This window comes from Zophobas morio, unplaced genomic scaffold, assembly GCF_036711695.1.
Source record: "Zophobas morio isolate AGI-343-1 ecotype UQ-CSIRO unplaced genomic scaffold, CSIRO_AGI_Zmor_V1 ptg000016l, whole genome shotgun sequence".
NCBI classification, from domain to species: domain Eukaryota; kingdom Metazoa; phylum Arthropoda; class Insecta; order Coleoptera; family Tenebrionidae; genus Zophobas; species Zophobas morio.
In genome coordinates this window covers 3,555,141-3,579,679 of record NW_026972121.1, presented here as the reverse complement: position 1 = coordinate 3,579,679, position 24,539 = coordinate 3,555,141, and the positions used below count along the sequence as shown (strand labels likewise).

Sequence of the window (24,539 nt, the reverse complement as noted above, 5' to 3'; positions counted from 1 at the left end):
TCAAAAAACTGAAAAATCGAGAAAATACATAATCGGAAAAATTGAAAAATCGAATAAAGAAAAAAGTTTTAAATTCCAATAATTGAAAATGGAAAAATGCTAAAATGGTAAAAATCGTAAAATATAATTGCAAGACAAAAATCGAAGAAACGAAAAATGAAGGAATCGACACTCTTGTACTTGTGGTTTATGAATCCGCCCTAGGCAGAAAAAATCAAAACTTTGCTTCAAGTCGTTACAAGAACGGTTTACGTCGCCGTACTAAATTAAGCTAAAACAATAGTGTTTAGAAAATTTTAATATCTATTTAATTAGAGCATAAAAAAATAACATCCGTTTCACCTCATTACGCTTTGTCAGTTCCAACCGAACGCTATTTATTTAGTTAAAAACTGAGGTTGTTAAAACTTTATCCGCTTCACGGTTTACAAATAAAATGTGGTTTTAATTAAACTACGTCGTGGACACAACGTGCAGCAAGTAAAAAACCTAAAAATTAATTCACAACGTTGTAAAGCTTGGTAATTAATAGACAGTGGGAGATCTAAGATCAAAGACAACTCTTGCATCAAAGAAGAGTTATTTTTTGATCTGTAATGTCTAACATTTTCTTTATAATACCGTCAAATCGAAAACAGCAATTGAAGTAGGCCACGATCTCAATATAATAATAATAATAATAATAAAATTTCCCCATCCGGGAGACCCACTTTTTCATATTCTAGTATCTACGAAACGCCATTTATCAACATAAAAATTGTGATTTGATGCGTTTTAGTGAAAGTAAATTCTAATTTAGGATTTTCGAATGTATAAAAAAATCACACGATGAATCTATTTATGAAAACTGGTATCCCGTTATGGTCTTACAACCAGACTAGTGACTCACTTCCAAAAAAACTCGAATTCAGTCGGAGTTTACGTTCGTTCTATTCATGATAGACCTACTTTCACTGAGTGTTCAGCCTAGTAAATATGTTAATGAATTCTAAATTGGAGTGGTCAGGTTCAAGGCGGTATAATAATAACCAGCCAAAAATTTTAAATAAGTAATTAAAAAACAAATTTGCCAGACTTATTCAGTCGAAAATGTTGAATATTGACACATTAGATTTCAGGCGCAAGTCAAACAGTACAAAATCGATCGGGTTCAAATTTTGACGAGGTTTACAAAATGTTAATTCCGGATCCGTGTTTCGTTTGACTTTTCTGAGGATCATCAGGTCGAAAAACCGTGGTGCACACTTTATCTTTTATTTCTCCTACACAGTTTTAACCCCCGTTTTAATTGAACCGATTCGTTTCTCCTGACATATCAGTCACGTTAAAAAATGCCTCTGTAATCATTTTGATTGACTACGTAATGAAGGATTCAATACAGTTTAAATGGGTATTCAAGCACAAACACCGTAATGAGGGCGATCAGTCAAAGTGTTCCAATAAATACCAATAAAACTCGAGATAAACGTGTTTTGATGAATTATATATTTTATTACTACACTAACTCGATGGGGTAATGAGTCACGTGAAAAAGTCATTACTCAGGTTAATTGCGAATGTCAACGTGAAGAATTACTCGTTTTGTTCTAACGAAGTTCGTATCGAGCTATTTTCGGTTTTTAAGCAATTAGGGAATTTAATTGGTCCTTTTTCGGTTCTTGCACGAACACTCGAACTTTATCGGGATTACAGGAATTGTGTTGCGTGCTTCCTGGATGTTTACAACCGGGAAACGTGGTGTCGATGGAGGGAAAATTATGGAATGCATTAACTTGGGAAGATTATGCGGCTACAAGTTGTATTAATTAATGTACATTTCAATGAGCAACGGAGTTGGATTTTACGCTAAGTTTAATTTGAATGCAGTTAAGTTGCGTTTATGGTGTGAATGTACGTGTGTATATATTTGGGATTTATTGCCATCTGGCGTTCAAGTAGTAATTAATTTAGTAGGGACGTTTTTAAGATGACGTCATCGATTTTCTAAGGGAATTAACAAAAAGTTTGCAGGTGGTTGATAGTTATCGACGTTTGGTTAAATTTTGATAAAATATTTTCTTTCTCTTTCCTCGCCCTTGGAGTACATATCCATTTTCGAAAAATTATAAATCAGGTTTTGCTAAGTTTATTTTTTTTAAGAACCCCTATAAAATAAAGATATTGATGAGAATAGAATACTTTTTTTAACAAGCTAATTAAAAAAACATAGCTTGATGATTATATTTTCAAAGTAAAATTTTTTGGAAAAATGGTAGAAATTTTCGAAGAGACGAAGGCGAAAATAAATCCTGGAAGTCTAAATCTGTAAAAAATTCTTTTAGATAATTTTTGTTGGGTCTCAAAAATTCCAGAAAATTTTTATTTGGAAAATTGACCTTTCAGAAAAATTCCCTAAAAATCCACCAAAAATTCTGGAATTTAAATCTAGACGAGGTAATTCGAAAAACACAGTGCGTTAATGATTTCTTTTTTTTAGGTTTTTCGATTTTTCAATTTTTTGATTTCTGGATTTATCGAATTCAGTTGATTCCATGTTTTGATTATTCTACTTCTCGAATTTATCAATTTTTCAATTTTTAACTTGATGTCTCAGTTTTTGAATTTTTCGGTATTGCGATTTTTGGATTTCTCGGTTTTTCGATTTTTTACTGTAGGGCTTTTCAATTTTTCGATGTTTAAAGTTTTAAAATTTTCAATTTTTTAAATTCTGGAGTTACGTTTCCTCGATTTGTTAATTGGTTAGTTTTTCAATTTTTAAATTTTAGATTTTTTTTTATTTTTAAAATTTCTCGATTTTTCAATTGTGGGATATTTTAATTGTTCAGTGTTTTAAATTTAGCATTTTTCGATTTCTCGATTTTTTAATGTTTCAGTTCTTCATTTTTTCTGTTGCTAAATTTTTAGTTTTCCGATTTCTCAATTAATCTATTTTTGATTTTTCAATTCTTCAGTTCTTCAATTTTTCGATTTTTTAGGTTTTTGAATTTTCAATTTTTCGGCTTTACTTTATTTAGATTTTTCAATTTTTCAACTGTTTCATGTTTCAATTTCTTAATTTTTCAACTTTTCGGCATTTTAAATTTTCAATTTTTAAAATTCGAGATATTTTGATTTCTCCAATTTTCATCTCTTCTATATTTTAATTTCACAATTTTCGGAATTTTTAAATTTTCGACTATGCAATTTTTTGAGATCTTGATTTATGGAGATACCGAAGTTTCGATATTTTGACTGTTCAATTTCCAATTTCTCAATTAATCTATTTTTTTATTTTCCCATTTCTCAACTTCCCCAGGTTTCGATTTTTCAGGTTTTTGATTTTTCAATTTTTCAATTTTTCGACTTTGCTTTTTTGACTTTTCGATTTCTCATTTTTTCAATTTTTTAATTTCCCAATTTTGGGTATTTCGTTTAATTTTGTGATTTTTCAGTTTTTCGATTCTTCAATTTTTCTTATTTCGATATTTGTGTTTTGGGATTTTTTAGTATTTCGACTTTTCAATTTCTCAGTTTTTAAAATTCTAGGTTTTTTGATTTCTCGAGTTTTCAGTTCTTGTGTTTCAATTTTCCGAATTTTTAAATTTTCGATTTTCCAATTTCTCTTTTTTAAAGTTTTTCGATTTATCGAATTCTGATGTTTCCATGTTTTGATTATTCAACTTCTCGAATTTATCAATTTTTCAATTTTTAATTTTTCTTCTCGATTTCTCGATCCTCTGATTTTTTGATTCCTTGATGTCTTAGTTTCTGAATTTTTCGGTATTGCGATTTTTGGATTTCTCGGTTTTTCTATTTTTTTTACTTTTGGGCTTTTCAATTTCTCGATGTTTAAAGTTTTAAATTTTCAATTTTTTAAATTCTGGAGTTACGCTTCCTCGATTTGTTGATTGGTCAGTTTTTCAATTTTTTAATTTTAAATTTTCAAATTTTTATTTTTTAATTTTTTAATTTTTCAGTTTTTCAGTATTTCTATTTTTGAAATGTTGCTGTTGCTAAATTTTCAGTTTTCCGATTTCTCAGTTAATCTATTTTTGATTTTTCTTTCCATTTCCCGACTTCTCAAAGTTTCGATTTTTCAGTCCTTCAATTCTTTGTTTTATTGCTTTTTCGATTTCTCAATTTTCCAAATTTTGGACATTTCTTTCAATGTTTTATTTTTTGAATTTCCAGATTTTCGTTTTCTAAACTTTAAATTTTTCAATTTTTCGACTGTTTTATATTTCGATTTCTCGAGTTTTTCAGTTCTTCTATATTTTAAGTTTTCAGTTTTCCGAATTTTTAAATTTTCGATTTTTCAATTTTTTGAGATTTCGATTGATCGAGATTCTATGTTTCGATGTTTTGATTTTTTTAAATTTTTTAAATTCTGGAGTTACGATTCCTCGATTTGTTGATCGGACAGTTTTGTAATTTTTAAATTTTAGATTTTCGAATTTTTATTTCTCGATTTTTTGATTTTTTAGTTCTTCAGTATTTCTATTTTTCAAATTTTGCTCTTGCTAAATTTTCAGTTTTCCGATTTCTCAATTAATCTATTTTTGATTTTTCTTTCGATTTCTCGACTTCTCAAAGTTTCGATTTTTAAGTTCTTCAATTCTTTGTTTTATTGGTTTTTCGATTTTTCAATTTTCCAAATTTTTTAATTTTTCAATTTTTGGATATTTCTTTCAATGTTTTATTTTTTGAATTTTCAGATTTTCATTTTCTAAACTTTAAATTTTTCAATTTTTCGACTGTTTTATATTATATTTCGATTTCTCGAGTTTTTCAGTTCTTCTATATTTTAATTTTTCAATTTTCCGAATTTTTAAATTTTCGATTTTCAATTTTTTGAGATCTCGATTGATCGAGATTCGATATTTCGATGTTTTGATTGCTCAGTCTTTCGTTTTATCAATTTTTCAATTATTAACTTTCGATTTTTCTATTTTTGCCTATTTCGGTTTCTCAATTTTTCGATTTTTCGACTTCTCAACTATTCGACTCCTCTATCTCTCGATCTTTTGAATTTTCGATGTCTCGTTGTCTCAGTTTTTAAATTTTTCTATGTTTCGATTTTTCAATTTTCCAATTTTTTCAATTTTCGAGTTTCTATTTTACGAATTGTAGATTTTTCAGTTATTCGATTTTTAAATTTTAGATTTTTGAATTTTGATTTTTTTGATTTTGGGATTTCTCTATTTTCAATTTTACGATATTTTAATTTTTCAGTGTTTTAAATTTTGGATTTTTCGATTGTTCAGTTCTTCGATATTTTTTAATTTTTCAAAATTTGGCGTTTCTGAATTTTCAGTTTTCCGATTTCTCAATTAATCTATTTTTTGGTTTCCCCATTTCTCGACTTAGCAAGGTTTCGTTGTTTCAATTCTTCAGTTCTTCAATTTTTCGATTTTTCAGGTTTTGCTTTATTTCGATTTCTCAGTTTTCAACTTTTTTAATTTCCCAATTTTGGATGTTTCGTTTAATTTTGTGATTTTTCAGTTTTTCGATTCTTCAATTTTTCTTATTCCGATATTTGTGTTTTGGGATTTTTTAGTATTTGGACTTTTCGATTTTTCGAATTCCGGATTTTTTTGGATTTTCAATTTTTTCGTTTTTTAAATTTTTAGATTTTCCAATTTTTTTTTTGGTTTTTTCATGTTTTAAGTTTTAGATTTTTAAATTTCTCGATTTTTCAGTTCTTCAATATTTCTACATTTCAGTTTTTCGATTTTTAAAATTTTTGATTCTTCGATAATTCCGTTTTTCAATTTTTCGGTTTTTAGATCACTGAGAACTTTTTCAAACACAATTAAAAAAACTACATTTAGATAATAGATAATTTTCGACAGTGCTCGAAAAAAGTCAAAAATTCCATAAAATTTCAGACTGGAAAATTGGGCTTTTGGAAATATTGACTAAAAATCCGGACAAAATTCTGGAATATAGATTTCGGCGAGGTAATTCGAAAAAGATAGCGTGTTAATGATCCCGGACTAATATTTTTGATGTATTAGTTTTTAAGTTCGTATTTTGAAAACATTAAAAAAATTGCCATATTTTATTTGACAACCGTAGAGATCGAAATCTGTAAAGAATCTTTCTAGATAATATTCGAGTACGCTCGAAAAAACTAAAATTTTTATAAAATTTCATTTTCAAAAATTGAACTTTTAGAAAAGTTGCCGAAAAATTCACCAAACAGTGCGATTTTTTGAGTTTTCAGTTCTTCCATATTTCAATTTTTTCAATTTCCGAATTCTTAAATTTTCGATTTTCCAATTTTTCTTTTTTAAAATTATTTATATTTTTCAGTTCTTCAGTTTTTCTTATATTTTTTAATTTTTCAGTATTTTAATTTTGAGATAGTTTAGTATTTCGAAGGACTTTTCAATTTTTTGATTTCTAGATTTTCCTCGATTTTCTACAATTTCAATTTTTCAACTTTTAAAATTCTGGATTTTTGTTTTCTCGAGCTTTCAAATCTTCCATATTTCAATTTTTCAATTTTCCGAATTTGATGTCTCGATTTATCGAAATTCGGACAGTTCGATGTTTTGATTGTTCAGTTTCTGGATTTTTTAATTAATTTTTAAAATTCTAGATTTTGAGATTTCTCGAGGTTTCAGTTCCTCTATAATTGAATTTTTTAATTTACTGAATTCTTAAATTTTCGATTTTCCAATTTTTCTTTTTTAAAATTTTTCGATTTTTCATTTTCTTGATTTATCAATTTTTCAATTTTTAACTTTTCGATTTTTTGATTTGCGACTCTTTTTAGATAATTTTTGGCGGTGCTCGAAAAACAGTAAAAAAATTCATAAAATCTCTTATTAAAAATCTGAGCTTTAGGACAAATTATCTAAAAATCCATCAAAAATTTTAGAATATCGATCTTGACAAGCTAATTCAAAAAACTTGGCTTGATGATCCTAGATAACACTTGTCTTTTCAAAGTATTTTTTTTTATATTCCTAAGAATTAGCTCATGCTGTTTTGGCGATTCTGGAAAAATGGTAGAAATTTTGGAAGACATGAAACCGAAAATAAATCCTGGATGTGTTCAACGATATTCGAAAAAAGCCAAAAATTCCTTAAAATTTCATGTTGGAAAATTGAACTTTGAAATGAAGCCGAAAGTAAATTCCGGAGCTTGACATTTGCGAAAACTTCTTTAGATAATTTTTGACAATGCTCAAAAAAGTAAAAATTCATAAATTCTCACTTTGAAAATAACCTGGGATTTTGGAAAAATCCACCAAAAATTCTGAAATATAAATCTCGACAAGTCAATTCAAAAAACTTGACTTGATGAACCCAGACAACACTTGTGTTTTCAAAGTATTTTTTTTTAATATTCCTAAAAATTAGCTTAAGCTATTTTGGCGATTCTGGAAAAATGGTACAAATTTTCGAAGACATGAAATCGAAAATAAATCCTGGATGTGTTCTACGATATTCGAAAAAAGTCAAAAATTCCTTAAAATTTTATGTCGGAAAATTGAACTTTGAAATGAAGCCGAAAGTAAATTTCGGAGCTTGACATTTGCAAAAACTTCTTTAGATAATTTTTGACAATGCTCAAAAAAGTAAAAATTCATAAATTCTCACTTTGAAAATAACCTGGGATTTTGGAAAAATCCACCAAAAATTCTGAAATATAAATCTCGACAAGTCAATTCAAAAAACTTGACTTGATGAACCCAGACAACACTTGTGTTTTCAAAGTATTTTTTTTTAATATTCCTAAAAATTAGCTTAAGCTATTTTGGCGATTCTGGAAAAATGGTACAAATTTTCGAAGACATGAAATCGAAAATAAATCCTGGATGTGTTCTACGATATTCGAAAAAAGTCAAAAATTCCTTAAAATTTTATGTCGGAAAATTGAACTTTGAAATGAAGCCGAAAGTAAATTTCGGAGCTTGACATTTGCAAAAACTTCTTTAGATAATTTTTGACAATGCTCAAAAAAGTCAAAAATTCATAAATTCTCACTTTGAAAAAAACCTGGGCTTTTGGAAAAATTCACCAAAAATTCTGGAATCTCAGTATTTTGTTAATTCCAAAAACATAGCTTCCAGACAAAAATTATGAAGGTATCCATTTTAAAATAAAATTTTTAAGTATTTCTAAAAATTGACATATGCTATTTTAGCGATTCTGGAAAAGTGGTAGAAATTTTCGAAAAATGAAACCGAAAATAAATCCTGGAAGTCGAAATCTGCAAAAAATCCTTTTCGGTAATTTTCGACGCTGCTCAAAAAAAGCCAAAAACTCCATAAAATTTCATATTTGAAAATTGAACTTATGAATGATTTTTTAATCTTTCACAATTTTGACGTTTCTAAATTTTCAGTTTTTCAATTTTTCGATTTCTATTTTTTCAATTTTTCAATTTTTCGATTTTTCAATTTTGCGGTTTTAGGATTTTTATGTTTCCATTTTTTGCCATCTTGGTTTTTCGATTTTTAAAGTATATTTCAACTTTTCAATTTTTAAAATTCTGGATTTTGTGATTTCTCGAGTTTTCGGTTCTTCTATTTTTCAATTTTTTCATTTTCCGAATTATTAAATATTCGATTTTCCAATTTTTCTTTTTTTAAATTATTTATATTTTTGAGTTCTTCAGTTTTTCTTATATTTTTTAATTTTTTAATATTTCAATTTTGAGATAGTTCAGTACTTCGAGGGACTTTACAATTTTTGGATTTCTGGATTTTTTGATTCCTAGATTTTCTACAATTTCAATTTTCAATTTTTCAACTTTTACAACTCTGTATTTTTGTTTTCACCAGCTTTCAAATCTTCCATGTTTCAACTTGTCTCGATTTATCGAAATTCTGACAGTTCGATGTTTTGATTGTTCAGTTTCTGGATTTGGAACCTTTTGGATTTCAAAAAAAAGGTTTTCAAACCGAAAATTTTTAATTTTACCCCGAACGCATTCAAGGATTTCGATCTCCACAAGTTTTCAGAACGGCTTAATAAAAATATTGCAATTTTTTTTTATTAAAAAATACATTTATTGCGTTATTGTTCAATTGATAAAAATTCTCTTCAAAGAACTCTGATCTGACAATCATCAGGTCATTGCTCTGAGTCAATGCACCCGTACAAACTCACAATATTTCACACAATTTAGACAAAATTGATCCGCAAACTTTTAAGATGACGCCATCAATTTTTCAGCCTATGAACCCATAAATTTTATTTAACGACTGCCTAAAACGAAAAATTTTCAATTCTGAATTCTCTTCCGTAATTCTAATCTCAAAAAAAGTAAAAAAGGAATAAAAAACACGAGAAAGAAAAATACACCGACATAATACTCAAATCAGTGTCGAGCTTCGCAATTCCTGTTCCTTTTGATGAGTAATTGATCACATTAGGGATATTCGTCGGCCTGCTGAAGAAACCCCGGGAACAAATTGCGCGACATTTCGAGAACTTGTTGGCTTAAGGAGGTTTAGCTTGAAGGATGAAGCAGCGTCGCGACGCCCAGCGACCAGAAATCGCGCTTTTTCCGCTGCAATAAAAGCTCTAACAAACAACCGCTTTATACCGGCTAGTTTCAGATTTACGATCAGAATTTTCTGCATTCACAAAATTAATTAATTGGACAAATTTCCCCGAGGGAAACTTTAATTTAAAACTGATTGATGTGACAGTCACACAGTTCGCACTTGTTTGAACTCCAGTGCCCTTTGATACGAATTCTGAAATTGTGTAAATAATTGGAGTGGCTGTGCATTCGTACAACATGCAAGACTTCGGTGATTGCCCCCTCCAAAAAATCGATGACGTTTTTCACAGCTTTGCTAAGCACAAGTAGAAAATATTGCTTCTTCGACGCAAGTCGGAGACATTGTGTTTTATTGTGCGTTCGGTCAATTCCCTATAAACACAATTGCCTTCACAAAAATCAAAAATCGTCGCTCTTATATTTACCGACAGAGCGATTTCTGCAGCTTTATAGCTTTCTCTCCAATAACCTTTTCACTCTAAGGATCTTGACATTGCTTCATAAAAATTCAAACCGTTCCTCATTCTGCAAGTTTTCCTCTACCTACACACTCCCACGAAACTTGTCACTCTCTCCAGACCCGATATTAGTTACCTTAATCCACCTAATTAGGAAAAACTCAATTTCTCGCAAGTAAAACAAATTTTATTACCAACTTCGCCATCAAAGCCGCCGCAAGTTTGTTCGACGTTGTTATAACCCACTTTTATCACATTTTTCACGCCTGATAAAGCCGCTTTCACACCTCCTTAATTGATTGTCTATCAGTGACTTTTACTCAAAACTGGGGCAGTCAAAGTCGATGGAAGTTTTCCAATCAAAACTTTCAGTTTCGACCAATTAACGTTTTCAATTATGTCATCGTTTGAATTTTGGCTCTGGGTGGTAAATATTTAAGCGATAGACACAAACTTTATATAAACGGATGGAGTTGTAGAAGTGGTTAGAGTCGGGATTTTGAAAATGAGGGAATAGACGGTATTTGCATGGCTTTTACGATGGTTGGGGGCGGCGTGGAATTGCCGATGCATTCAAATGTGGAATTTCAACGATGAGTGTATTGTTCACATTGCGACTGTGGGGGTAATTCGAGAGGAGCATACTGAAACTGAAGCTCTGAAACTTGATTTTATTGTTGGTGGTAAAACTAAACGCACTGTATAGTTCATTCGCCCATAATGATGAGTAAAATAACAAATACAATATCTAGGGTCTAAGTCTGATTCTAAAAGTATAACTTTTACTGTACTAGTGTTTTTAAATATCTACCAAAAAATCTAAATCATTTTTTTTTAAATCCAAAAAATTGCAATATTTTGGTAAGCGATTCTGGAAAAATGAAAGGAGCTCTGTAAAAAATGAAGAAATGAGGCCGAAACCTACTTCTGGAAGTCGAAATTCATAATTATAATGAATATCTTCAAAGATTGCCTGAAATTTTTATATTTGAAAAATATTGTTTTTGAAAAATTTGTCAAATAATCATCCTGATTCCAAAAACAAAATTTTTATGACATCGGGCAGAACATAACAATTTTCGGTGGGTAAATAAATTTTTTTTAAATCCAAAAATCCGCTATACTTTTAGTGAGAAATTCTGGAAAATTGGTAGCTGCTATCGATAAAATGAGCCCGAAATTAGCTTATGGTGGTCCAAATTTGTAAGAAAGTGCCTTTAGTTAAATTATGTAAACTGTTGAAAATTGATCGAAATTTTAATTTATTGAAAAACTTTATTTTTGAAAAATTTTCCAAAAAAACGCAAAAATTACTCCGTATAGATTTCGTCATGTTGGTTCTAAAAGCATTGCGTGTTTAAGTTCTCGGGGTAAGATTAAAAATTTTCGGTTTAAAAATATTTTTTTTAAATCCAAAAAATTGCAATATTTTTAGCGGTCGACTGAAAGAAATATCGAAGAAATAATGCTGATCCTAACTTATGGAGATCGAAATCTCTAAGAATTTGCCTTTAGTTAAATTTCGTAAATTGTCAAAAAATTGACTGAAATTTTAATTTACGAAAAAACTTAGTTTTTGAAAAATTTCACAAAAAAACCCAAAAAATTCTGTCGTATAGATTTCATGATGCTGATTCCAAAAACGTTGCGTGTTTAAGCTCTCAGGGTGAGATTAAAAATTTTCGGTCTGAAAATCAAATCTTTGAAAATCCAAAATGTTGCAGTACTTTAGTGAGTGATTCTGGAAGTCGAAATCCATAAGAAAATATCTTTAGTAAAAATTAGAAAATTGTCGAAAATTGGCCGAAATTTTTATTGGAAAATTTAATTTTGTTTCTGAAAAATGTGTCAAAGAAAAAACAAAATACTGTCATATAGATTTCGTCGTGCTGATTTCAAAAACATAGAGTATTTAGGGTTTTGGAGTAAATTTTTTTTTTTAATCCAAAAAACTATTTTAGTGAGCTCTTCTGGTGAAATGGAAGTTGTGTTGAAGAAATGACGCCGAAACTGACTTCTGGAGGTCGAATCCATATGAAAATGTTTTAGTTAAATTTCCAAACTGTCGAAATTGAGCGAAATTTTTATTGGAAATTTAATTTTTTGAAAAATTTGCCAAAAAACTAACAACATTCTAGAACGGATTTCGTTATACTCATTCTAAAAATATATCGAATTTTATGCTCTCGGGGTGTGATTAAAAATTTTTGCTTTGAAAATAATTTTGTTTTTTTTTTATTCAAAAATCTACAATACATATAGGTATTTAGTGAGCTATTCTGGAAAAATAAAAAGAGCTACTGAAGAAATGAGTTTGAAAACCATAAGAATTTCTTTAATTAAATTTCGAAAATTGTCGAAAATTTACCGAAATTTGTATTGGAAAATTTAGTTTTTGGCACCTACATTTTGTTGTACTCAATTTTAAAAATATAGCGTCTTCAGGTTCTCGGGGGCATTTTCGGTTTGAAAAGGAATTTCTTTAAATTCCAAAAATAGCAACATTTTGGTTACCGATTCTGAAAAAATGGAAAGAGCTATCCAAGAAATTAAGCCCAAACTAACTTCTGAAGGTCGAAATCCATAAGAGAATGTCTTTAGTAAATTTCGCCAATTATTATCGAACTATTGAAAATTTTTGTTTTTGAAAAATTTGACAAAAAAATCCTGAAATTTCTGGTATATAGATTTCGTCCTGCTGGTTCCTAAACCATAGTGTGATTATACTTCCAAATAAGATTAAAAATTTTCACTCTGGAAAATGAATTTCTTTCAAAACCAAAAAATTTCAGTAGGTAATATAGTGAGCTATTTTGGAAAAAGCCGAGACTAATTTCTGGAAGTCGCAGTCCATTAGAAAATATCTTGGTTAAATTTAGAAAATTTGAAGTCATTTTTATTGGAAAATTTGCTTTTTGAAAAATTTGCCAAATAAATCTGACAAAATTCTGGCATATAGATTTCATCGTGCTGATTCCAAAAACATGGCGTGTTTAAGCTCCCCGTGCAATATTTAAAAATATTCGGTTTAATATTGTCGGAAATGGGCCGAAATTTTAATTAGAAAATTTTGTTTTTGGAAAATTTATCAAAAAAAAAAATTACAAAAATCTGACACATAAGTTTCGTCGTGCTGATTTCAAAAATATATCGTGCTTAAGGTCTTGGGGTAAAATAAAAAATTTTCGATAGATTTTGAATTAAATTTCGAAAATTGTCAAAAATTCGCCGAAATCTTTATCGAAAAATTGAGTTTTTGAAAAATTTGCCAAAGACCGAGAAAATTTTGGTATATAGACTTCGTTATACTGATTCCAAAAACACAGCAGGTTTATGCTTTCTGAATGACATTAAAAAAACACGTTTTGAAAATCTTTTTTTTCAAATCCAAAAAATTGCAATATTTTAGAGAGCGATTTTGGAAAAATGGAAGAATTGTCGAAAAACTAAAATCAAAACTTACTTCTGGAAGTCGAAATGTGTAATAAATATCTGGTTAAATTTCGAAAATTGTCCAAAATTTTTCGTTTGAAAAATAATGTTTCTGAAAAATTTGCCAAATAATCCTAAAAAATTCCGGCATACAGATTTCATCATGCCGAATGTTTATATTCTCGGAGAGAGATAAAAATTTTCAGTTGGTAAATCAATTTTTCTTAAAATCCACAAAATCTGCAATATTTTAAGTGAGAAATTCTGGAAAATGAAAAATTCGGAAATTGTTGAGAATTGGCGAAACTTTGATTAGAAAATTTTGTTTTTAAAAATTTGTGAAAAAACTGGCAAATAGATTTCGTCGTGCTGATTTCAAAAATATAAAAATTTTCGGTTTGAAAATCAAATTTTTGAAAATCCAAAAAGTTGCAATATTTTGGTGAGTGATTCTGGTAAAACAGAAAGAGCTATCGAAGAAATGAGGCCGAAACTAACTTCTGGACGCTGACATCCATAAGAAAATGTCTTTTGTTAAAATTCGAAAACTGCCAAAAATTGGTCGAAATTTTTATTGGAAAATTTTATTTTTGAAAAATTTGCCAAAAAATGTTAAAATACTGACATATAGATTTCTTTGTGCTGATTCCAAAAACATAGTGTGTTTACGGTCTCGGAATTAAATAAATTTTTTTTTTTAAATCCAAAAAATTGTATATTTGGTAAAAGATTCTGGAAAAATGGAAAAAGCTATCGAAGATATGAGGCTGAAACTAACGTCTGGAGGTCGAAATCTATACGAAAATGTCTTCAACTAAATTTCGAAAATTGCCAAAACTTGACAGTAATTTTTATTAGAAAATTTTGTTTTTGAAAAATTGGCCAAAAAAAATTTGACAAAATTTTGACATACAGATTTCTTTAGGGTCTCGGTGCAAAATCAAAATTTTTCGGTGTGAAAATCTAATTTTTTTAATCCAAAAAATTGCAATATCGAAGAAACGAGGCCGGAACTAACTCCTGGAGGTCGGTTAAATACTCGAAAAATGGCCGAAATTTTTATTGGAGAAGGTACTGAAAAATTTTGTTTTTGAAAAATTCACCACAAAAAAACTCAAAAAATTCAATCATATGGATTTCGTCGTGCTGATTCCAAAAATAAAGCTTTCGGGCCAAGATTAAAAATTTTAAGTTTAAAAATCTTTTTTTTCATACAAAAAATTGCAATATTTTTAATGGGCGCTTCTGTAAAAATGGAAGGAGCTGTCAAACAAATGAGGTCGAAACTAACTTGCGAAGGTCGAAATCCATAAAAAAATGTCTGAAGTTAAATTTCGAAAATTGTAGAAAATCAACCGAATTTTTTATTGGAAAATTCTGTTTTTGAAAAATTTGCAAAAAAAACTGACAAAATTCTGGCATATAGATTTCGTCGTGGTGATTCCGAAAACATTGCGTGTTTATGCTCTCTGTGTGAGAGCCAAATTTTTCAAAATCCATAAAAAAATATCTTTCGTCAAAATTGGACGAAATTTTTATTGGAAAATTCTGTTTTTGAAAAATTTGCCGAAAAAATGTCAAAATACAGGTGTATAGTTTTCGTCGTACCAATTCCAAAAACATAGCGTGTTTCGATTCTCAGATTAAAATCAAAATTTTTTGGTTTAAAAATAACTTTTTGCAGTATTTTTACTAAGCGCTTCTGGTAAAATTGATGGAGTATTGAAGAAATGAGGTCAAAACTAGCTTCTGAAGGTCCAATCCATTTAGTTAATTATAATTTGTCGAAAATTGACTGAAATTTTTATCGGAAAATTTTGTTTTTGAAAAATTTACAACAAAAAAAAAACTGACAAAATTCTGGCACATAGATTTCGTTGTACCCATTCTAAAGACATAGCGTCTATATACTCTCGGGATAAGATGAATTTAAAAATGTTCGGTTTGAAAACTAAATTTTTCAAAATCCATAAAAAAATGCCTGTCGTCAAAATTCGAAAATTGCCGAAAACTGTCCGAAATTTTTATTGGAAAATTCTGTTTTTTAAAAATTTGCCAATGTTGAAATGCTGGCATATAGATTTTGTCGTGCTGATTTCAAAAACAGAGCGTGTTTAGGGTCTCAGAATAAATTTAAAATTTTTTGGTTTGAAAATCATTGTTTTTTAAATACAAAAAGACGTATTTTTGTGAGTTATTCTGGAAAAATAGAAGGACATATCGAAGAAATTAGGTTGAAACTAACTTCTCAAGGTCGAAATCCAAATGTCTTTGCTAAATTTCGAAAATTGTAAAAATGACACCAAATTTTATTGAAAAATTTTGATTTTGAAAAATTTGACAAAATTCAGGCATATAAACTTGCTCGTGCTGATTCCAAAAACATGTTTAGAATCTTGAAATAAAATTAAAAATTTTCGATTTAACTATCAATTTTTGTCAACATACAAAAATTGCAATATTTTAATCAGCGATTTTGGAAAATTGGAAGGAGCTATTGTAGAAATGAGGACGAAACTAACCTCTGGGGAAACCCATAAGAAAATGTCGAGTTAAATTTCTAAAATTGTCGAAAATTCGCCGAAATTTTTCTTGAAAAATTTTTACAAAAGAAAACCCACAAAATCTTGACATATAGATTTTTTTAATTACAAAAAAATGCAATATTTTTAATTAGCGATTCCGGTAAAATTGAAGGAGCTAAGGCAGAAATGGGGCAAAAAATTACTGTTGGAGGCCTATATACATAAAAAAATGATTGGTTAGATTTAAAAAATTATCGAAAATTAGATCAAATTTTTATTGGAAAATTTTGTTTGTGAAAATACTGACATATAGATTTCCTGGTGCTTATTCCAAAAACACTGTGTGTTTACGGTCTCGGACTAAAATTAAAATTTTTCGGTTTGAAATTCAATTTTTTTAAATCCAAAAAATTGTATATTTGGTGAAAGATTCTAGAACAATGGAAAAAGTTATCGAAGTTCAGCTAAATTTCGAAATATGTCAAAAATTGACAGTAATTTTTATTAGAAAATTTTGTTTTTGAAAAATTTGACAAAATTTTGACATATATGCTGATTTCAAAAATATAGCGTGTTTAGGGTCTCAGAATAAATTTAAAATTTTTTGATTTGAAAATCTTTTTTTTTAACAAAAAAATGCAATATTTTTAGTAAACGCTTCTGATAAAATAGAAGGAGTATTGAAAAAATGAGGTCGAAACCAACTTCTGAAGGTCGAATCCATATGAAAATGTCTTAGTTAATTCTAAATTGATGAAAATTTACCGAAATTTTTATATTTGAAAAATTTTGTTTTTGAAAAATTTGTCTAAAAAAAACGACAAAATTCTGGCACATAGATTTCGTTGTACTCATTCTAAAAATACATTGCTAATGCTCTTTTCGGTTAGTAAATCAATTTTTCAAAAAATCCAAAAATTGCAATATTTTTAATGAGAAATTCTGGAAAATCGAAACAGCTATCAATAAAATGAGGCCGAAATTAACTTTTGGAAGTCGAAATCCATAAGAAAATGTCTTTGGTTAAATTTTGTAAATTGTCGAAAATTGATAGAAATTATTGAAAAACTTAGTTTTCGAAAAATTCGCCAAAAAAATGTCGTCATTCTGCTTTCAATAACACGCGTGTTTAAGTTCCCGCGCTAAGATTAAACATCATCGGTTTGAAAACATATATTTTTTTAAATCCTAAAATTGAAATATTTTTAGTTAGTAATTCTGGAGCTAACAAAGAAATGAGGACGAAACTAACTTTTACTCGAAAATTTTGTTTTTGAAAAATTTGACAAAATTCTGGCACAAATGTAGAGTTTGTCATGCTGATTCTAAAAACAGCGTGTTTAGAGGCTTGGAGTAAAATTAAAAATTTTCGATTTGGAAATCAGTTTTTTCAACATGCAAAAAATTGAAATATTTTAGTGAGCGATTTTGGAAAAATGGAAGGAGCTATTGTAGAAATGAGGCCGAAAATAACTTCTGAGGTAATCCCTAAGAAAATGTCGAGTTAAATTTTTATTGAAAAATTTAATTTTTGGCATATGGATTTCGTTATGCTGACCCCAAAAAACATATCGTATTTTTCCTCTTAGAGTAGGATAAAAAAATTCAGATTTGAAAATATATAAATTTTTTTAAATCTAAAAAATTGCAATATTTTAGAGAGGGATTTTGGAAAAATGGAAGGAAGTGTCGAAGAAATAAAACCAAAACTTACTTCTGGAAGTCGAAATGTATAATAAATGTCTGGTTAAATTTTGAAGATTGTCCAAAATTTTTACATTTGAAAAATATTGCTTCTGAAAAATTTGCCAAATAATCTTAAAAAATTCCGCCATATGGATTTCATTATGCCGAATGTTTATGCTCTCGGAGAGAGATAAAAATTTTCAGTTGGTAAATTAATTTTTCTTAAAATCTAAAAATCTGCAATATTTTAAGTGAGAAATTTTGGAAAAATAAAAAATTCGGAATTTGTCGAAAATTGGCGGAACTTTTATTGGAAAATTTTGTTTTAAAACAATTTGTCAAAAAAAATGGCATATAGATTTCGTCGTGCTGATTCCAAAAATATAAAAATTTTCGGTTTGAAAATCAAATTTTTGAAAATTTGCAACATTTTGTTGAGTGATTCTGGTAAAACGGATAGAGCCATCGAAGAAATGAGACCGAAACTAACTTCTCGAGGTCGAAGTCTATACCAAAATGTCTTCAGCTAAATTTCGAAAATTGTCAAAAATTGACAGTAATTTTTATTAGATAATTTTGTTTCTGAAAAATTTGCCAAAAAAATTTGACACAATTTTGACCTACATGCTGATTACAAAAACATAGCGTGTTTAAGTTCTCGGTGTAAAATCAAAATTTTTCGGTGCGAAAATCCATTTTTTTTTTATCCAAAAATTGCAATATCGAAGAAACGAGGCCAGAACTAACTGGAGGTCGCTTAAAATTGTCGAAAAATGGTCGAAATTTTTATTGGAGGGAGTACTGAAAAATTTTGTTTTTGAAAAATTCGCCACAAAAAACCCAAAAAATTGAAGCATATAAATTTCGTCGTACTGATTCCACAAATAAAGCTTTTGGGCCAAGGTTAAAAATTTTAAGTTTAAAAATCTTTTTTTTTAATACAAAAAGATTTGCAATATTTTTAATGAGCGCTTCTGTAAAATGGAAAATTTCGGAAGTTGTAGAAAATTGACCGAAATTTTTATTGGAAAATTCTGTTTTTGAAAAATTTGCAAAAAAAAACTGACAAAATTCTGGCATTTATATCTCGTCGTGGTGATTCCAAAAACAATGCGTGTTTATGCTGTGAGGGTGAGATTAATAATTTTCGGTTTGAAAATAAAATTTTTCAAAATCCATAAGAAAATGCCTTTCGTCAAAATTCGAGAATTGTCGAAAATTGGATGAAATTGTTATTGAAGAATTCTGTTTTTGAAAAATTTGCCAAAAAGATGTCAAAATACTGGCGGAGAGATTTCGTCGTGCTGATTTCAAAAACATTGCGTGTTTATGCTTTCAGGGTGAGATTAATAATTTTCGGTTTGAAATTCAAATTTTTTAAAATCCATAAGAAAATGTCTTTCGTCGAAATTCGAAAATTGGACGAAATTTTTATTGAAGAATTCTGTTTTTGAAAAATTTGCCAAAAAAATGTCAAAATACTGGCGGAGAGATTACGTCGTGCTGATCTCAAAAACATAGCGTCCTTAGGGTCTCAGAATAAATATAAAATTTTTTGGTTTAAAAATAATTTTTTTTTTAGATCCAAAAAAATGTATTTTTGTCAGTTATTCTGGAAAAATGGAAGGAGCCTTCGAAGAAATGAGGTTGAAACTAAGTTCTAAAAGTGGAAATCCATACTAAAGTGTCTTTGGCTAAATTTCGAAAATTGTTAAAAAGTGACAGCAATTTTTATTAGAAAATTTTGATTTTGAAAAATTTGAGAAAATTCTGGTATACAGACTTCGTCCTGCTGATTCCAAAAGCATAGGGTGTTTATAGTCTTAGAGTAAAATTAAAAATTTTCGATTTGAAAATCAATTTTTTCAACATATAAAAATTTGCAATATTTTAGTGTGCGATTTTGTAAAAATCGAAGGAGTTATTGTAGAAATGAGGCCGAAAGGAACTTTTGAGGAAATCCATAAGAAAACATTTTTAAAATTGTCGAAAATTCGCCGAAATTTTTATTGAAAAACTTAGTTTTTGAAATATTTGTCAAAGAAAATCCACAAAATCCTGGCATATAGATTAAATGCTGATTCCAAAAACCTATCGTGTTTATCATCTTGGCCTGAGATTAAAAATTTCAGGTTTGAAAATATTTAAACTTTTTTAAATCCAAAAAAATTGCAATTATTAAGTGAACGATTCTGGAAAAATGGAAGGACTTATTGGGGTCGAAATGAATTAGAAAATATCTTTAATTTAATTTCGAAAATTGTAGAAAATTTGCCGAAATTTTTACTGAAAATTTTGTTTTTGAAAATTTGACAAAGAAAAACTGCCGAAATTTATGCTTTCGGCACAAGATTAAAAATTTTCGCTTTGAAAACTATTTTTCTTTAAATCCAAAAAAACTGCAATATTTAGTGAGCGATTCTGGAAAAAGAAATGGGACAAAAATAACTTCAGGAGTCCCAAATCCATAAGAAAATGACTGGTTAAATTTAAAAAATTGGTCCAGATTTTTATTGGAGACATTGAAACATTGTTTTTGAAAATTTTGACAAGAAAAGCCTAAAAAAATTGTCATATGGATTTCTTCGTGGTGATTTCAAAAACATAGGGTGTTTATGCTCTTGGGGCAAGATTAAAAATCTGGCGTCATCAAATTTTGCTTTTTTTAGATAGGATTGATATGTTTCTGCAAAATTTTGAAAATTTTTTGTATAGTTTCACCAGTTCAAATTCGATTTTATGGGATGATGGGACAGTCATAAATAAGGATTTAACTATGATACAGTATAATGGTAACGGCATGGTTAATGTTGTTAAGAATTAGAACTGGGTAAATTATAAACCTGACCTGAAGTGATTTGACCTAATCTGAACTACAGCCAGTTACATTTAATACATTTTTTTGGAAGGAATGAAAAGACGAATAATGAGTGGGGGTTAAAATTAATTTTATTAAAAAAATGTGCTGCTCGCCCGTCACAATACTCCCCTAATTTAGGCTCGAAGAGTGAACAGTGGATTATAGACCACTCGTTTATTGAAGATTTATTTAACAACATTGTAACACAATATAATTAAATTTTAGATAGAACCTTCGCTCAGCGTTTCTCCAAATTTACGATAATGTCAAAATACACAAAATGTGTCGAGTAATCGATTCAATAGTTTCGTATCACGCAAAACTATCATTCACACAAAACAAACACGATAAAATTGCTCTTCTTAGAATCTACAAATTACAAAAAATTCTAACAATTACTGTTTCAATGCACCAACAACAATTATCTTTTTACATAAAAATAAACTGACGCCTAACGATCGCTGCGGCCACATCCTCGACATATAAATAGCCCGAGTCCCCTCTGTCGGAAGCAATACAGAACCAATCTGTCAAATACAAAGACCCTTTATGCTGACAATGTCCATTGAATCCGTGCTTTACGCGGACAATCCAAAAACATCCTCACGTCCGCACCATAATCGATATCGTTAATAGTTAGCCCTTCACATTTATCACCTCTCCAATTCCTACCTGCTAATTGACTTCCCTGCGTAACTGAAACGACCGTCCACCCTAAACATCTGCAATTCCACCGACATTTCCCTATCTGTTAAGTGCTTTTAAGTCGAGACGCTTAATGCAAATTAGCTACTGTCACGAATAAGCTACATTATACATCAAAAAGCCACGCTTTCAATTTGGATTATGCAATCAGGCCTCGCACCTGAAACTGAATTTAGAACGGGCCTGATTATTCGATTTTCGCTTCTAATGGCTCCTACAACGACTTGCATAAGAACGAGTTGCTGAAGATTAAAGCGGCTTTTTTGCAGATGTGGCGAATCATCATGACGAGCTTACTGTACGTCGTTATGGTAGAAAGCAGACCCATGGATCCTCTGGATGGCCCTCTGTGGCCCCAGGACGTATCGATCTCGACGCTGGATTTATTTCCGCGAAGAAATCCGGACGTTCGCCTACGAAGCTTCCACCAGAACATGTACAATCCTGGTGAGTTTGAATAGAATCCCATTTCGTGGGAAATGCGTTGGGTTATCAGGCACATTTCGAGAAAAATTGTATTAAACCCGGCGCATCCGCCAAAAGTGACTATTAGCCCGGCGCATCCACCAGAATTGAAATTTTTTAACGGAAATTGCGTCTTTGTGTTGGGGTTTTTGCGTGGGGAGAGGTAATTAATGGGAGATTTGTTTGAAATATTGTTATTATTAAACTCAAATTGACACTCCAGCACACACCCAAAAAAACCAACCGAAACAGATTTATTTAATAATTCAAATTAAGCGCCACAGGAAGTAAACAAGTGCAAGACCAATACAATAGTAGATTAATTTTATGAATTTTTGTTTTCGTTTGGCTTGTGGTAAAGTGTCTATCGGATCGTTCAGTAAATGAATCCGTCCATATAAAACGCAACTTTTGAAATAACTCTCCCACTGAAGCGTTTCCATGTTGAACGGAAACAACTGTTGGTCTTTTTCGTTCAAATCTTTCCACAAAATTTCGGTATTGGTCGTTTCAAATTCCCACGAATTCACGCTAAAGAAACCCAAAAGGTCACAAATTCTGTGCAGCTTTTGATACATCTTAACAAACCTGAAAACCTTTAGTTGTGAAAAAGTTGTACACTTAAACACTCATCTTCGTTTTTTTCCTAGACACAAACAAATCAGGTCGACGATATACGCTGGCACGAGGTGAAGCCAGAACTGGAGGAACCTAAGATAGTACTTGTTTTTGGTAAAAACAAAGAAGGACAAATTAACAGCATGCACACTGGGGTACAGTGGGAAAATCACTTTCCCGTAGACGTAGAGTTGATCTTTAGAAAATCAAAAGTTTTTTTATGAAGCTGAAAATCGAGCTGTACTTACACTTTGACATTAAATTTTTTTCAGAGCCTGTGTAGTTGTAGATCGGTGTGGGGGATGTTTTGGGTTCTGAGTAGCACGCAGCTGCCAAAATAATATTTGCTGAGTAGTCAGACGGGATAAAGTTTATAGTGTCAGTGTTTGTCAGGTGGCAGTGTATCAAACCTAGGTACTGGCCAATCACGAAGGCAGTGTTACCCTGAATTGCATCCAGCCAACCTGGTTCAGGCTCTTGGCATGCGCCCATCCCTGAAAACAATTCACAACTTGTTTCCAGTTTTTTATTTTGATTTTTTAATTCTTTAGAAAAAAAAATACTTCGAAACTTCAAAACCGAGTGCTCTGAAACCTCACAAAAATTTATTCCTTTAACCCTCTCAAATTGATGACAATTTTTTCAGTTTTTCCATTTTTCAGTGTTTCTGTTTCATAGTTTTTCGCTTTTCAATTTTAACTTTTTCAATTTTTTAATTTCTCAATTTTTTATTTTTAGATTTTTGGTTTTTCAGCTCCTCGACTTTAGAATTTTTTAATTTTTCAGTTTTGTTTTTTTTTGGATTTCTCAATTAACCGATTTTCCGATTTCTTTCATTTTCAGAATTTCGATTTTGCAATTTATACATGGCTTTTCCAATTTTTAATTTCCTTAACTTTTTAAGTTCTCGATTTTTGCTTTTCATTTTTCTAATTTTTTAATTCTCATGTTCTTGATTTTGTATCACAATTTTTCGTTTCTTCATTTCCTTTATTTTTCAAAAGTTTCTTTAGATTTTATAATTTTTCGTTTATTCAGTTCTTCAAATTTTCAATATTTGGTTTTTCAGTTCCAAAATTTTACAATTTTTAAATGCTTTCAGTTTTGCAATTTTTGGACTTCCAGTTATCCGAGTTTCTGATTTCTTTAATTTTCAATATTTCGATTTTGCAATTTTCCGATTATCAAGTTTAACAATTTTGCAATCTTTGGTTTTTTCAATGTTTTATTTCTTCAATTTCAATTTTTAGATTTTCCAAAGTGTTCATTTTATTTTCTCGTTTGTTCATTTTTGATTTTTTAGTTTCACAATTTTTCATTTGTCAATGTTTCGGTTTCATATTTTTTCCCTTTTCAAATTTAACTTTTTCAATTTTTTAATTTCTCATGTTTTAATTTATCGATTTTCCAATTTTATATCACAATTTTTCGTTTTTTTATGTCCTTTGTTTTTTCAGAGTTTCTTTATATTGCATAATTTTTTGTTTATTCAGTTCTTCAAATTTTCAATCTTTGGTTTTACAGTTCCAAGATTTTACAATTGTTAAATTTTTCAGTTATCCGATTTTCCGATTATCAAGTTTAACAATTTTGCAATCTTTCGGATTTTCGATGTTTTGTTTCTTCAATTTCAATTTTTAGATTTTCCAAAGTGTTCATTTTATTTTCTCGTTCCTTCATTTTTGATTTTTCAGTTTCACAATTTTTCCATTTGTCAATGTTTCGGTTTCATATTTTTTCCCTTTTCAAATTTAACTTTTGTTTTCATTTTTCAATATTTCGGTTTCATAGTTTTCCGTTTTTATCTTTAACTTTTTCAATGTTTTAATTTCTCAATTATTAATTTTTCGATTTTCCAGTTCTCGATTTTTGTTTTTCGTTTTCTCTATTTTATATTACAATTTTACGTTTTTATATTCTTTTATTTTTTTAACTTTCTTTAGATTTTATAATTTTTCGTTTATTAAGTTCTTCAAATTATCAGTTTTTAGTTTTTCAGTTCCTCGATTTTACAACCTTTAAATTTTTCAGTTTTGTAATTTTTGGATTTCTCAATTATCCGATTTTCCGATTTGTTTAATTTTCAATATTTCGATTTTGCAATTTTTCGATTTTTCATTTTTTTGCTTCTTCAATTCAAGTTCTTCATTATCAGTTGTTAGATTTTCCAAAGTTTTCATTGTATAATTTTTCGTTTGTTTACTTTTAATTTTTAAGTTTTACAATTTTTCGTTTTTCCTTTTTCTTCGATTTACAATTTTGTAATATCATAATTTTTCGTTTCC

The 24,539-nt window shown here is 29.3% G+C and overlaps 1 protein-coding gene across 1 annotated transcript in view; it reads left to right on the top strand.

Annotated features, from left to right (window-relative positions):
• The window catches only part of LOC135129375 (uncharacterized), a 194,230-nt gene that overhangs the window by 9,202 nt on the left and 160,489 nt on the right, over positions 1-24,539 (top strand). Inside the window, exon 2 of the mRNA XM_064056526.1 lies at positions 21,441-21,618. Within this exon, the coding sequence (XP_063912596.1) occupies positions 21,441-21,618 (178 nt within the window). The remainder of the gene's footprint in view (positions 1-21,440; positions 21,619-24,539) is intronic.